Raw genomic sequence first — 16,788 nt, 5'->3', positions numbered from 1 at the left:
ACAGCTTTTCACAATCTACTGTGTTGGTGGAGTTATAATTATAAACATTTAAATTTGAATATGTACACTATTACCATTATATTATTATTACTATTACAATATTAAATAATTATTTATTATTTGTATAATATTAAGGCAAGACAAATGTATTTCTATAGTGCATTTCATATACAAGGCAATTCAATGTCCTTTACATGATTAAAAAGTGCAACAACAAAAACATTTAACAGTTTAAAAATAAATAGGAACATTAAATCATCAGTTAAAACATTAAAAATGTCCCTCAGTCATATGCAGTAGAGAAAAATAAACACCTTTAATTTGGATTTAAAAATGTTTACATGTGATGCTGACTTCAACTCTGCTGGTAGTTTGTTCCACTTCTTTGTATTAAAATACACAAATAATATTGAAACAGTAAATATAGCTAGTGCCCCCTCACACCAAGGTCAGAAGCTGAATTGTATGGTTTCATTTTTAGTATATGTCACTGTGCCGTTCTCATTCATTTATGAAGTCTTGCGGCCCACGTGCGCGATCGACACAAAATGCCCCCGCGATTGTGCACCCCTGATTTAGGTCATTTAGCAGCGTTTTAGATCAAAATGACAACTCGAGTTGCTTTTGGTTGCTCTAAATAATTAGGAAAAGTTAAAGATGTCAACGTAAACCTCTTTTGTTTACAGAAATAGAATAAAAACAGTTGTGACCATATGTGACTTTACGGGGTGACAATTCCAACTCTGAGGTTTGGTAGTAGACCATAAACAGACAGTGGAAGACACGCTAACTGTGAGAATAAGGGTCCTTCAGCAGTCTGTAATTTATTTGCTAACTTCAGCCACCAAAGCATGTCAACGCACTGTTTTTTTTTCCAGGTGTTTTTTTTTTTGTGTATTTTGAACTTTTCAGCATATTTTGGGAGGAATTTCTGTGTTTTTGTTCTCTTTTGTAGTTGTTTTGTGTGTTTTTGGTGTCATTTTGTAAAATTTTGTTATTTTTGTGCATTTTTACTCTTCAGGGCCACATAACATTAGACTTAGGGCCGCCTGTGGCCCGCTGGCCTCCAGTTTCTTATGCCAGCCCCAGACTTTGACCCCGTATTTCTCTCTCTATTTTGGTGCCTGCTGTGGGTTCATCTTCTGCTGACACATGTGAGCCACTGGCTGTCAGCACATTAATGGTCTCTGTGGTGCATGTGTTTGGCATTTTAAAGGTTAATCCAGCCTGAACCATTTCAATCCTTCAAAGTGGGTTTTTTGCACTGATTTATTTATTTTTCACGCGTTGCTGTGGCAGATATCTGCTGCTCATGCTTTGCTCTGAGCTGAAGAAGCAACAGAAAGAAAGAAAAATAAAAAGGAGAGCAGGTTGAAAAGTGTCTAGTGTGTGTGTATGTGTGTGTGTGTGTGTGTGTGAGTGTGTGTGTGTGTGTGTGTGTGAGGGAGAGAGAGAGAGATGGATCTCCTCTCCTTCAAAGCAGCAGTAAGTTCACGTGCATAAGTGGAATAAGTGCTTATGAGCGATGGTTGAGCTCATTTGTTGAAGGACGTCAGAAATCTTCCATCATGAGTCGAGCCACATTCTTTGAGGTAAGAAAGTGAACAACATTATTACTTGAAAATGTTTTTACAAGGACACACTTGCAAGGTTTATTTTTCCATTATTTCACAATGTCAAAAAAATTTTTTTTAATGCTCAAATTCTGTTTGTTCAAATGTAATGTAAAAGAGGAAATATACTGGATAACAAACATGTCTCTTTCTCATTAGACGACTCCAATCACTCCAATAACTCACAAACAACAGGAAAAATACACAAAATGAATCTTAGAACACACACAATTGAAGAAAAATATACAAAATGACAACAACAAAAAAATGTACAAGAGAAAACATACAAAACAACAACAAACGCACACAAAATGAGAAAGAAATATACAAAATAAAAGAAACATCTACAAATAGAAACACAATATGAAAACAAAAATGTACAAAATTACTTGCATTACACACGGGAAACCTACAAAAATACACAAAATGACAGAAAATATGCATATACACGCACACAAAATGACAAGAAAAAACACAAACCCTTGTTTTATATAGATATATATATATAAAGACAACAAAAAGATACAAAACTACTACAGAAATGCACAAAAATAAATGAAAAATGTATAAAATGACAACAAAAAAACTCCAAAAATACATTCTGATAACACAAAATACTGAAAATATATAAAATACAACAAATACTCAAAATGAGAACAAAATTACACACAATACAACAGCAATAATAATCACATTTTTAAAAATAATACACAAAAGGACCTCAAATATGCACAAAATTACTAGTCATGACGAACACAAATAAGTGACTAAAATACACTTAAAAACTGCTGCTGTGAAGCACGTTCTTACACGAACACACGTGTAAAGGTTTATTATTCCATCTTTCAAAATGTCAAAAAAGTTTTTTACGCTCAAATTCTGCTTGTTAAAATGTGATGTAAAAGAGGAAATATCTTGGATAACAAACTTGTCTCTTTCTCAGTAGACAACAACAACTCAGATGACAAATTTTATCGCTAGTGTTAGTTAAAATGAGAAATATGCTCATTGACTCGGAACAAAAAAATACATGAAATAAATTCAAAAACACAAAACAGCAACAAAACTTACAAAATGTCTCCAAACCAAATGACAACAAAAACACAATATGAAAACAAACATCAATGTAAAAACACTAAACAACAAATGCACACAAAATTTGAGAAAAGTATACAAAAAGACCAAAACCAAAAATGCAAAAAGTGACTCACAAAATGTCAAAAAAAAAGACAGCAAAAATTGCAAAAAGTTACTCCAAAAATGCACAAAGCAAAAACAAACACACAAATGGGAGAAAAATTCACAAAAGGTCTAGAAAAATACACAAAATGAACACAATACAGTGACAAATGCACACAAAATGAGAGAAAAATATACAAACTATAAGAAAAATGTACAAAATGACTCGCATTACACACAGGAAAACTCCAAAAATACACAAAATGACAGAAAATACATGTACACACACAAAATGACAAGAACAACACAAATATATATATATATATAAATATGACAACAAAATATAATATACACAAGACAACTACAGAAATAACAGAAAATATATAAAATGATAACAAAAATGTATAAAATGAACACAAAATACACAAAATGAACGGAAAGATATAAAAACTGATAACAAAAACACACAAAATTCCAGGAAAAAAAAAAAAAACAATACAACTGCAAGAAAGAAAACAAGCAACACAGTTAAAAACTGCTGCTGTGAAAGACACACTAGTAATTATTCAATCTTTCACAATGTCAAAAAGTTATTTATGCTCAAATTCTGTTTGTTAAAATGTGTCTCAGTTCATTAAATTACTTTGATTTCAGTTTGGATTCTGGAAGCCTGATCAACACTAATGAACCAAATGACAAGTAATGGTCCCAAAGCTCATAGACTTGTGAATGTGTGCTAATAGCAGCTAAAGCTCTGGGATAGGAGCCATAGTGGCAGTAATTGAACATAATGAATCATTGGTGTAGCCCATAAAGACCAGAAGTACGACTTTATTGGTATTATTGATAGGGTGAAAATGTGCCATCATTGTGCTTAACATTGAATGTTGACATGATGATGTATTTTATTTCTGCTAACATTTAGAAGAGCTGTGAGTAATGGTTAGTGTTCTGACATCATTTTAAAGCTTTAAAATACAAAGAGGGAATAGACTGAATAACAAACAGATGATGACAACCCTAATGTCAAAAAGCCACAAAGAACTAGAAATATACACAAAATGTATTTATCACAAAATTAGTGAAAAACATACAAAACGACAGCAAAAATGCACAGTGACTCCGAAAAACATACAAAGCAACAACAAACACACACAAATGAGATAGAACATTATACAAAATGACTCCAAAAACCCACAAAAGGACTAAAATAGTAGACAAAATTCATTAAAACTCACAAAACAGCAACAAAAAGCACAAAAAATGAAAAACAAATCTATATCCAAAATTTTAAAAAAAAATGTGGAAAACCAAAATAGAACAGAAATGCACAAAATAACAAAAAATACACACAACAATAACAACATTCACAGAAATGTATGCTTTCACAAGTTGGAAATACAGCCATTATTTTGCATTTGATGGCACAAGTGGAAAGAATATTGTTGTCCGCTGCCAATTTTGTTACGGAAACAAGACATTTTCGATGTCGAAAAACTCCACCTCGAACTTTCTGAAACGTTTAAAAGAATTACACAGAACAACTCAACTGGGAGCATCTGAAGTGATTACAGATACAGTCAGCGAGTGATGCCAGTGGGAGTGGGTATCCGCCAGCTAAAAAACAAAAACTGAATTTCTCCCGTGAGTCTCAATCGACTTGTTGCTGCGTATTTTGTGGAGGAAATGCAACCTCTTTCCACTGTGGACTCTCCTTCGTTTCGATGTATAATTGACAAAATTCCCACTAGCAATAACAAACACTTGCCACACAGAAAGTCATTTACTTCGTATTTGGAAAATGAGAACGCTAAAATAGAGGCCAAGTTAAAGTCTACTTTAGACGAAGTACAATTTGTTTCTACAACTGCTGATATCTGGCAAACGATAGGAGTTATATTGAGGTAACCATTCATTGGTTCATCAAGGACAACATGGAACGACACAAAGCTGCTTTGGCTTGCAAAAGAGTGAAAGGCAGGCACACTTTTGATGACCTGGAGTGGATTCACTCAGCGTATGGCTTAGTAGACAAAGTTGTGGCTACTGTGACAGATCGATTTTGTAAAAGCATTTAAGCCTTTCCAAACCCCTGAGGAGACCAAGTCTGAATATGAGGAGGAGGAGGAGGAGGAAGAAGAAGAAGAGAGGGAGAAGGAAGTAACCTTTACAGACATAGCAGAAGCCCTCACCTCTGTTACGGATGAAGAGCGACTCACACTCCCTCCACACTACAGATGTGCATCACATACCATCGACCTCATTTCCACTAGTGACGTTGATAATTATTTAACGGCTAGTAGTAGTACACCTACTAAATCAGTGTACATGGTTGCTGTTCCTAAATGCACAGCACTTTGGACCAAAGCAAGTTGCTATACTGTTGCAGCAGAACAAGTGCAGGAGATCAGCAAGAGGAAGTATTTATTAAAATACGGAACAAACAGAATTCCGTTTTCGCTCAGTACTGGACGCACCATTTAATGGCCAAATAAGGAACAATTCCGTATTTTAAGGGATGGGTGGCAACAATTGTCGCTATAGGCCGGTGTACCATTAGCACAAATGTCAGAAAATTCAATAAACATTCACTTTCTTTAAAAACATGTCTAAAAATGTATTCTATGCTATTTATGCACTATTAAAAAAAATAGTGAAAAACATTCTGGAAATGCAACATTGTTAACGTAAAAATTTTTGTTTGGCATATTTACACGTTGCAATACAATTGTGTGCTCCTTTAGAAATATAAGTACTTTGTAATCAGTAGTTAGATTACATTTGAAATAAAGCAACTCAAGTAATAATCAGATTACTTTTTGAAAAAGTAATCTGTAATCTGTAATCTGATTACTTTTCCATAGCAACTTGACCATCACTGGCAATCACCACAGTTCCAAAAGCAGAGACCAAACTGGTTGACAACAAACATAGCTAACGACACCCGCGATGCTAATAAGCTAACATGCTAATATATGAAGACAGAAAGCAGCTGGGCTGGTTGGCAGATGGAAGGAAAAACAAGCTGGTCTCTGAGGATGCTCTGTGCTCAGATAGCAGCAGCTTCACATTCACATTCTGCAGAACATGAACACATTAAAAACACAGCTTTGTATGCAGAGCAGGGGGATGTAGAGTAGTGCTGAGCATCTCTCTAAAACCTCACCACGCTGATATACAGTATCACTCCTAAAAACTTGATATTTTCAACCACAGACACTGCAGGATGCACATCTCTCAGCAAATGTTTCAATGTCCAAGAGGTTGTTGTTGTATCCTCCACAGATGGAGCTCATTTAGTTCAGACACACAACACAGTTTGGAGATGATCAGGAAAAATAAATGTTCCCTCCACACCAGGGGTGCACACACTTTTTTTAGGCTCGCAAACTACTTTTTACTACTGACAGATTTTCCCTATCTACTGTGTTGTAAATAATTAGATTGTAATATTTAATAATACAAATAAAGCATTGGATTTTATATAGCACTTTATCATAGACACATAGGCATTATTTTTTCACTCCACACTTATTGATGTCAGTCGCAGGCTGCCATAGTGCGCCGTCAGCCCCTCCGACCACCACCAACACTCACTCACACACTACATTCATACTAGACAATGTGGGTGAAGTTCCTTGCCCATGGACACAATGACAGATACCACTGGAGCGACTGTCCCCCACTGTGGCACCTGGAATTCGCATTGGTCTCCATCCAACTACTAACCAGGCCTAGACCTGCTTAGCTTCAGAGATCTAACTAGATCGGGCAATGACAGGCTTGCATGGCTATTACAATTCATAAATAATTAATTTTTCATAATTCTTCAATATTTGTATAATATTAACACCTTTAACTTGGATTTAATTTTTTTTTAAAGAGCTGACTTCAGCTCTGTTGCAGTTTATTCCACTTCTTTGTAATAAAATTAAAAAATATATATATATTGAAACAGTAACACTTAAAAACAGTTTGATTCAAATATTTCTATTAAAGCAAGAAATCTTTGTCTGTCTGTGTGTGTGTGCGTGTGTGTGTGTGTGTGTGTGTGTGTGTGTGTGTGTGTGTGTGTGTGTGTGTGTGTGTGTGTGTGTGTGTGTGTGTGTGTGTGTGTGTGTGTGTGTGTGTGTGTGTGTGATTGACGTATTGTACACACACACTCCATATTTTAACTGAACTCACTAGACATGGGCACATTTCAACACAGCAGGAAAAGAGACTTGTGTCGACCCGTTTTACTGTGAAAACTATGGTGAAAATGTGTCGGTTCGGTTTGTATAATTTACAGTGATACGAGTAGAATAAAGACATTCACTAATAGTGAGCTTTTTTAAGTGCACTAGTATTAGGAATGTAAAAAAAAAAAAAATTGCAAAATAAAAATACTACAATATAAAATTCAAAGATGCACAAAATAAAATCGAGTAACAAAGTTTCAAAAAAGCGCAGCAACGTAATGACATTTGACTCTCGCTACCCTGCAGGGTTTACAACATGGCGGACAACACGGATGATTCATCGAATCATAAATCGGTTGTATGTAGTGGTGAGCCGGATTCCAACACATCTGACACTAAAGCCTATTCTAAGCAGAGGTTGAGACAGAACACATAGTAAAAACAGTGATGTGTTCACTTTCAGGTGAACTTTTGCCGTCAAGGTGTTTTTACTCTACATTTTCCTTATTGTATCATGAGTATTTTGTATCGTGAGTTGACTATTTCATTACATACCTAACTAATAGTACGAGTAAACAAAAATAAATGATACTAGTAAAGGTATTTTGTGCACTATAGTGCATGAGTACAGCTTACTGGTAAAGCAAATTAGTATACTAGCAGACAATTTTGTGTATTTACTAGTATAACTGTTTTTTTGTTTACCAGTACTACTAGTATGTTTAAAATATCTGACTAGTAGTACTAGTAGACTTTTTTTTGTTCTACTAGTAGTCCTAGTAAAGCCAAAAGATTCATTAGTAGTACTAGTAGACCTAATGTAAATGAAGTAGGAGGGAGTAGAACCAAATCCAGCTCCCTGATTGGTTGGAATATTTACTAAAGCAAATGGAAAGCCTGGATTTGCTTTCCCCGCCCCATATTAGCTTATGATGCTAACTCATGACAGTTTTTTTGCTTCACTAGTAAAGTCTACTTGTGCACTAGTACGTAAGCTACTAGGAGACTGTTTTTAGTCTACTAAAGTGTAAATGTGACATTGTTTGATTGTATTTCCTCTCTAGGTGGAGATTCTTGACACCAAAACAAAGCAGCAGCTTTGTTTCTTCGATAAGGTATTGGAGCTTATTTCATTGAGCTTGTATGTATGAACCAGCCACACGAGGCGGGTAGACACTGTGCGATTTTTCCAATAATTGTACTCAGCTCCAGCTGAAATTGTGCAAATCACAAATTGCGTCCCAATGTTCGCAGCTCACGATTCATATTCTCACACTATACGGACCGACACTCTGACGTGACCTGATTGCTCACACTGTACTTCCATACACAACACGTCTTGTTACCGGAAATGCAACGTACAAATTAGAAGAAGAAGAAGAAGAAGAAGAAGAAGAAGAAGAAGAAGAAGAAGAAGAAGAAGAAGAAGAAGAAGAAGAAGAAGAAGAAGAAGAAGAAGAAGAAGAAGAAGAAGAAGAAGAAGAACTCTGAAGTGTCACCATTAAAACAGAAAAAGAAGAACCCGGAAGTGGAATCTCAGCAAAAAGAGCTTTAAAAAAGAAAAGATGGCAATGTGATGGACCAGGAACTGGGTGGACAGATGTGGGCAGTACGGTCAGTTTTGGTCCTACATTGTTCTACACAGGTCCTGCTGTGTTCTACAGTGGTCCTGCGGTGTTTGCGCATGCGCAGTGAGAGAGGTAAGCCGGTCCCTGGCACTGCTTCAACAGTAATACCCAAATGAGGAGCGACAAGGATTTCAAACATGTTTGATTTTCTTGCAACCATACGTTTGCTGATCGGGAGCTGGTCGTGAGGTGTTCCATGTATACTACAGTATGTGTACTACAAGATGCACGACACAGGATTTAGCCGAGACTCGGCCCGATCCCAAAAATAGACGCACGAGTGAAAACTGGGCCAAATATTACACAGTGTATGCCCGCCTTTAAACAGATCAAATCTTATCCATTGGACTCTTCTCTGTAAATTTTAACAGTTTTACTTCAGTGTGACAGTGTTTGTGCTTCAGGTGGAGCCTCATTCAACAATAGGAGACATAAAGAGTCTGGTTCACAAAACATGTGAGTATGTACCTTTTTTTAAAAGTCATCAGCCCTGGGATTAATAAAAATCATTTTGTATTTGTTTATGATATTATTTTGATTTGCTCAGATCCTCACTGGTATCCTGCAAGACAGGCTCTGAAGCTTGATTCCAGTAAGTATAGGTATGTGTGTAAATGCACTGATTTTTCTGTCTGTTGCAGTTTTTAGTTCTGAAAAAAACGTTTTAAAGTCTGTGGTCAGGCTGTAGTTACTGACCTACTGACTTCATTCAATGGTAAAATGAATTTCCTGAGCTCAAAGATTATGATTTATTATGTCTTAGAAGGAAAATCCCTCAGAGACGATGACGTCCTGCAGCATCTCCCAGTGGGAACCAGTGCCACCATCTACGTCACAGATCTAGGTCCACAGTTAAGCTGGGCAATGGTAGGAAACTGATCTACCAATATATGTCTCAAATATCCTATACCTCAGCTTTCTTATTGCAGGTGTTTCTTGCAGAGTGCATGGGGCCGCTCCTCGTCTACCTCCTCTTCTACTTTAGAGTCCCTCACATCTACGAACACAGATATGCATTCAGCTCCAGTCCTTATCCTGTGGTTAGGTAAGAGAAGGTTAAAACACAGAATACTCCATTTATCCATCTATCCATTTATCATCCATCCATCATTCATCCATCCATCTTTTATAATGGCTCATCCAGCACTCATTGCTAGGGTTGGGCATCGTTTGGATTTTAAGGATTCTTATTCTCGATTCCGATTCCTTGAGTTGTGCAGGTCAACAGGTCACAGATTTCACAAGATCATTTTTTATTTTGAAAAAGCCTTTAACAGGTTACACTGGTTGCTGTAATGTAACTAGGATATTCAATTAACAAAGGTTTCTAGCTGTAACTGTAAAAGTGAAACTTTCTGAAATAAAACGACAAACAAGTTGTCATCAGTCTAAAAAACAAAGAGCTACAGGTAGATGTGAAACCAAATAAAACAAACTCAAACCCTGGAACAGTCATGTGACAAATCAGTCAACAGTTCTTATTGAGAAAGATTATTATTATTCTGGATACAGTGGAAACAGTTAAAAATTAGTTATATTATGAACCTATTTATATTGTAGGGAACATATTATATACAAATATGTAATTGGAGTCTAAAGCCAAAAAAAAACACCACTTTAAAAAGAAAATAGACTAGACCCAGTTATTTGGGTCATTCTGCGCGACTTGCGGCGATGACGCGCTGGTGACGACATAATCCAAGATAGCGGCAGCCCGGACTACAGCCAACACTATTTAATAAAAGCCTTAAAAGACATGGATATAATGAAAAGAGTGAACAGACACAGGCATGAAAATGCAGACTTTCACACGGACTTAGTAAACACACACGGACCTCGGTAAACGGAACAGTCTTCACCGGACGGCAGGCACTAGGACCCAGAGGCGGAGTAAATGCGTCCCCTGTACTGCATTCACAGGCTGTAATTTCACCAGTTTATCATTTTACCTGTTGTTAGAGCTACTATCTTTACCAGGGAGATAATATTTATTCCTGGTGATTGTTTTACTGGGCTTTTTAAAGGTGATTAGTTCATATCTCTCTTCCGCTCTGTGGTCCAAAATGAAACCGTAGCCAGAGACACACACACACACTGCAGTCGCATTCTGAACGCATCTTATACAAACAAAAAGAATCGAAATGCAAACATCTTCGTAACGGTTCAAACCATCTTCGTACGTCTGGAACCGGACGTCTCCCCTTACGTCCGGTTCCAGACGTACGAGACGTACCAAATAGGAACCGGTTCTCGGTGCCCAACCCTACTCATTGTATGAACAGACTTATTGTAAATATTTACGTTAAATGGTACCTGTAGTGAATTTCAATTAGATTCTGGGTCTTCTTTGGGGTCTCTTACCGGTGGGACGTGTCCTGAACACCTCACTGTAAATGCTGTAAATGGACTGATATGCAGACGTGGGACAGTGAGGAGGAGACGTAATGCAGAGATGGAAACTCATCTGTTAAAACTGATCAGAATACGCAGAAATACACAGAAACCTTCGTTAACAGGAGTACAGCAGCCCACCTACCTGCCCATAGTCATAAGCATCTAGACTTAATGCATTTAGGTTTTCTTTCGTATATACACTGGATGACCTCTGATTTTTGGGAATGCTGCATGGGTCTCGCAATTGTTCATCTGTACTTAAAGTGAGTTTCCTTAAATAAGCGGCCGCGTCCTCAGGTGACAAACTTTCTACATATTACAAACTATTTTTGAGCCTTAACAGCGGTTCATTAATTGTCATTTTTCAAGCATCACATATGTAAACAACATATGGTTTCTGCACCGAGTATGTGAGCACGTCAGTTACGTGTTTCATGTTTGTCCACGTTGAAATGGGGCTATAGGTTATTCTCCAAGTTAAAACTCATTAAAACCCACTTGAGGAGCACAGGAGAGACTGAGTGGACATGCCATGTTGTCCATAGAGAATGACAGAGCAAAGAAAATGGACATACAGAGCATCGTGGACGAGTTGGCTGTTGCTGAAAAATATGGCTCTGACAAAACCAGAGAGTCCAACCTTCTTGTACTCCTTCGTTAGGAACACTGACCTGTTTATCTGTTTATTGTTTATTTATTTATTTATTTATTTATTCAGTTTATTTCCGACATGGTTGCGTTTATAACACATACCTTTAACTGCGTTCTTGCGCGATTATATAAATATCGTGAGAACTCCTCGGTCTCGTGACATCACAGTCGTCCAACCGGAGTGCACCGTGTCGCACTCTAAACGCAACCGGTGGGGATTACCGGACGGCGGACAGCGGGGCAAAACCGATCGGTGCCGTGGCGCATCGGAGACCCTCAGTCATTCATTTTGGCTCTAAACCCTGTCATCTTGTCCAGTGTGGGTTGGAGACACTGTCTGCTCCACTAGGACCGTTGTCTGTGCCCAACAAAACCTCTTGTATTTTATAAATGTGATCTTTAATAGAGGTTGCCATTAAAATTCACTACAGGTACATCTTAAAAGGTGTCTGTTTGACAGGCAGATGAGCTACACAAACAGCTGAAAGGTAATCAAACAGAGCAGACAGGAGGACGGAAGCCACTGAGAGGCAGCAATGCTACTCAATAAAGCAAAGAATACGACTCAGACCAACAACAAGACCCACAAACCAGAGCTCAGGAAAACACTTAACAAAAAAAAAAAAAAAAACATCAGAAGCTGCACAGGGTTGATAAAAGTATTTTCTACTAGATAAACGTTCCACAGAATCCTTTTTGTCTGACATCATCCTGTACTTCACCTCTCAGGTTGGCCTGTGTCTGTCACTCATTCCACTATTTGAAAAGACTGCTAGAGACTGTGTTTGTGCATCATTTCTCCCATGGGACCCTGGCTCTCAGGACTATAGTCAAGGTGAGGACGGAACCACCTTCAAAGCTTATGCTTACTGTCACACTGACCATCATTTGACAATCCTTTAGACCACGTGACAAACTCAAGGCCCGGGGACCAAACCTGGCCCTTTAGAGCATCGTATTCAGCCCGCAGGAGAAGAGAAAACATGAATCATTGTGAAATAACAAAACTAATCTAGCTGTAGATATTTCAAGGCCTCCAAATACAGAAATTCAAAGAATATTTTTGTGGATGAACTCTCAATTTTTCCAAAATCCTGCAATTTTACTCAAATTATTCCACAAATCTTCCAAGAATTTGATAGAAATTGGTCACAAAATCAAGGAAACTTTAATAGAGATCCTACAGTGACCGTAATCTGTCACGTATTGATTGGATATACACTACGTGGAAGTGCAAACTAAAGCACATTAATATTGAGCTCAAACTGGTCATATGTCTGCCCCGGAACTCAAATTAGTTTGAGGCTCTGCTTCAGGAATACAAGTAAAAAAAATAAAAGGAAAAACAAATGAAATTGACCAAATTATATTATTTGCTGTTTCTACACAGTAACTGATTGAATTTCCCTATTTGTATATTCTTCTTGCAGAATTGTGTTTACTACTGGGGCTTCTCAGCGTGGCTGGCTTACTACATCAACCACCCTCTTTATACACCTCCCTGTAAGTCACTGAATGTGCTTTTGCAACACATTTCAATATTGAAACGTCTGAAATTCCTCCTTATGAAAGCATTAAAACTTCTTTTTTTTTTTTTTAATTCAGCTTTTTCCATTACCATTTTTTATTCAACTATTTTGATTTTGCGCATTTCCAAGAGTAATGGAAATCCAATTCTGACTAATAATGACTGGCATTGATGTTGTGTGACTCCTCTGTTTCTCTTCTCAGCCTATGGAGAGCTACAGGTCAACTATGCACTGACTCTGTTTGTGGTAAGTACTGTATGTATGTATGTATGTATGTATGTATGTATGTATGTATGTATGTATGTATGTATGTATGTACAGTATGTATGTGTGCATGGACAGTATGTATGTAGGTACAGTATGTATTACAGTATGTATGTAGGTACTGTATGTATGTACAGTGTGTATGTATGCATGTATGCATGGACAGTATGTATATATGTATTGCAGTATGTATGTAGGTACTGTATGTATGTACAGTGTGTATGTATGCATGTATGCATGGACAGTATGTATATATGTATTGCAGTATGTATGTAGGTACTGTATGTATGTATGTACAGTATGTATGTATGTATGCATATATGTATGCATGTATGTTTGTATGCATATATGTATGTATGTATGTATGTATGTATGTATGTATGTATGTATGTATGTATGTATGTATGTATGTATGTATCTATGCATACATACATGTGTATGTATATATGTATTACAGTATGTATTACAGTTTGTATTACAGTATGTATGTAGGTACAGTATGTATGTTTGTATAGTATGTATGTATGTTTGTATACATGTATGTATGTATGTATGTATGTACAGTATGTATGCATCGGTGACGTGCAGTCAGGGTAGGCAAGGTAGGCAGTGCCTACCCAAGGGTGAACTGATATTTTGATTATTTGTTTTATTTATAATATAATTATAAATTACCTAGAAGTTTGAAAGTGTCAGCATTTTGTGCCTTTCATAGCCCAAATCGCTTAACATCACTATTTACTAACCGCTGTAAGGCAGGAGGAGGCCACACCCCTTCTTAAAGGCACTTTGCTGCTCTGCCGCTATGTTCCCATAGCGGGTTTTTATGTGTTTGCGCATGCGCAGTCAGTTCCCCAAGATGACAACCATTTACGTCCAAAGGCAGCTCTCTACGCTGCCTTTGGACATAACCATGCTATGCTAAATGCTATACCTAAGTTCACAGTGCATTAGTGAATTGATATCACGTGACCGCTGCTGCTACGTTCTCCAGCTAGTGGGCGGGATAACACTACAGTGCTAGAGACGATAAAGAAACTTGTTTTTGAGGAAAAAAACGACAGCTTTTAAAAGATGGGAGACCAACGCCTAAGCTACCAGACCTTCAGCAAAGGTATGGTCAGAACATTGTTCGTATTTTCTACAGTGAATGGTACAAAAGGAAGGATTGGCTTTGTGGTTGCTCTTCACTGAGGCTGTTCTGAGTTGCTGTTGTCTTTTTCTCCATGTTTCTGTTTCCAACACAAACAATGGATGCGCTGCCGTGTCATGAGATATATCTTGTTGGGAGAGTATGGAGGTTATATTAAATAATTGTTTATGTTTCTTTAATGGTGTTTTGCGATGTTGATTTTGTTAGATGGTTCAATACTTGTTCATGTGGATCTTGTTGGTTTTTTTCTTTCTTATTATGAATTTTATATTTTGATAAGCGTATTGAGATGACTTTGTTGTAAATTGCACTATACAAATAAAGTTGAATTTAATTCAGTTGAATTGAATTAACACTTGCCTGCAGAAACATATGAAATTGACATTGGTGGTCTCAATTTGGAACACCCTGCCTACCCAATCCTAGTGCTCACGGCACGTCACTGGTATGCATGTATGCTTGTATGTATGTTTGTATGCTTGTATGTATGTTTGTATGTATGTATGTATGTATGTATGTATGTATGTATGTATGTATGTATGTATGCAAACATGCATACATGCATGCATGCATGTTTGTACTCGGCTTCTTTACAAAGCCTTCGTGATTGGGTTATTTGTGTTTCAGATGTGCGAACTGGGAAACTTCTCCATTCACTGGACTCTGAACAACTTACGACGAAAAGGTGAGTTTTAAATCACACACTCCATGTTACACAGTTTTGTTCACAATGTTTAGACACTAGGGGTGTGCATTGCCGTGAATCTGACGATACAATTCACGATTTCCATGTCACATTATGAACTTTTGCTTCTACAACAGATTCTGATTTTGAAAAAAAACTAACTACATACTGTACATTTACAAAAGTGTCCAGTATGTTTTATAAAAAATAAAGTGCAATCAACTTCAGGCTAAAATGTATTGAGGAGTGAGATAGTTTAACAAGGTCTGATGTGCTTTACTGATACCTAGCGTTTACGTGCTATGCATATGTTAGTGCAATGAAATGTTTTTTTGTTAAAAAAGAAAACATGATTAAAAAGAAATGATTTGGAAATATTTTGGATTGATACAATAATCGCATGGTGAAATATTGCGATATATCACTGAATGGATGTTTTCTTACACATACACGTTTAGATATCGTACATAGTTTTTCTGTACAAGGACAGAGTTGTATAAACTTGCTTTCCTTATTTTATGTCTAAAAGGATCCAAATGTAAAACGTTCCCCGTCCCAACCAAGAATCCCTTCACATGGCTCTTCTACTTTGTTTCCTGTCCTAATTACACGTACGAGGTAAACGTGTACATGTACATGCCTTATCTCTGCAGACACACACTGTTCTCCATGTCCTGCTTTTCTTCACATTCCTACAGGTTGGAGCTTGGATGAGTTTGTCTGTCATGACTCAGTGTTTGCCAGGTGAGAACCTCAAACTAACGCACATGAACAGTATCCATTACTCTGGCCTTAGTCTAATCTCTGCCTCGTATGTTTTCTAGTTGCTTTGTACACAGTGTTGGGTTTTATCCAGATGACAATCTGGGCCAGAGAGAAACACAGAGTATACAGCAGGGAGTTCCACAACTATCCCAGTCTGAGGGTGGCTATAATCCCACTGGTTCTCTGATGGCAGTAGAAGAAAGAACAACTCCGCCATGAAGAATGTGTGAAAGTATTTCCCTCAGGAAATTAGCTATGCCTTTTTTTTTTTTCTCACAAGCTGTGAAAAAGTAAAAGAACTGTCCTCTCTGTTTGGGTTTTTTTTTTTTTTTTGGTTGTTTTTTTTTTTGTATTTGTGGTGCCAAGGATGGTTTAGATTTGTGATGTATGCAGAGAAAATGCCACACTGGTCATAATTAGGCAAGAAATTAAAAGGTGAATAAACACGTTTGTGGTCTGCTAATACAGTAAATGATGGTCACTGGTAAATGACTTCCTTTGTGTTGGGTTTTTACATTATCAGCTACATTTATACTTATATTTAACCATATGTTAAACCCTCACCCCCACTCAGGGGCATCGGACTGGGGGGTAAAGGGTACTGAGTACCCATGACCCAAGGCAGGGGAGGGCCCTCAGAAGTCTGCCTCGCCGGTTTGGGGGGGTGGGTGTGCTGGGGGGGTGCTGGTGTCCTCGCCGGGGTTGGGGCGGGGTTGCTTGGCGCCTCGGGGTGATGCTGTTTACTG

At 37.4% G+C, this 16,788-nt stretch overlaps 1 protein-coding gene across 1 annotated transcript; it reads left to right on the top strand.

Annotated features, from left to right (window-relative positions):
• Positions 1 to 1,309: 1,309 nt before the first annotated feature.
• tecrl2a (trans-2,3-enoyl-CoA reductase-like 2a) lies at positions 1,310 to 16,292 on the top strand. The gene is made up of 13 exons (XM_028435136.1): positions 1,310 to 1,592; positions 8,038 to 8,088; positions 9,006 to 9,057; positions 9,149 to 9,193; positions 9,365 to 9,468; positions 9,531 to 9,646; positions 12,376 to 12,481; positions 13,077 to 13,149; positions 13,378 to 13,421; positions 15,220 to 15,277; positions 15,807 to 15,895; positions 15,976 to 16,021; positions 16,102 to 16,292. Exons 1-13 carry the CDS (start codon positions 1,569 to 1,571, stop codon positions 16,227 to 16,229), a joined length of 936 nt encoding a protein of 311 aa, XP_028290937.1. The 5' UTR covers positions 1,310 to 1,568; the 3' UTR covers positions 16,230 to 16,292.
• Positions 16,293 to 16,788: the final 496 nt, after the last annotated feature.

This window comes from Gouania willdenowi, chromosome 20 (assembly GCF_900634775.1).
Source record: "Gouania willdenowi chromosome 20, fGouWil2.1, whole genome shotgun sequence".
Taxonomy (NCBI): domain Eukaryota; kingdom Metazoa; phylum Chordata; class Actinopteri; order Blenniiformes; family Gobiesocidae; genus Gouania; species Gouania willdenowi.
Note: the sequence above shows the minus strand (reverse complement) of the source record. Positions and strands in the feature narration are given on the sequence as shown.

What these genes read in the sequence shown, in the direction of transcription:
- tecrl2a (XM_028435136.1), top strand. Translation starts at nt 1,569, where the DNA reads ATGAGTCGAGCCACATTCTTTGAG. An exon ending in CTCTCAGGACTATAGTCAAG is followed by an intron (nt 12,482 to 13,076) that starts GTGAGGACGGAA and finishes TTCTTCTTGCAG; the next exon opens with AATTGTGTTTACTACTGGGG. An exon ending in CCCTCTTTATACACCTCCCT is followed by an intron (nt 13,150 to 13,377) that starts GTAAGTCACTGA and finishes TTCTCTTCTCAG; the next exon opens with CCTATGGAGAGCTACAGGTC.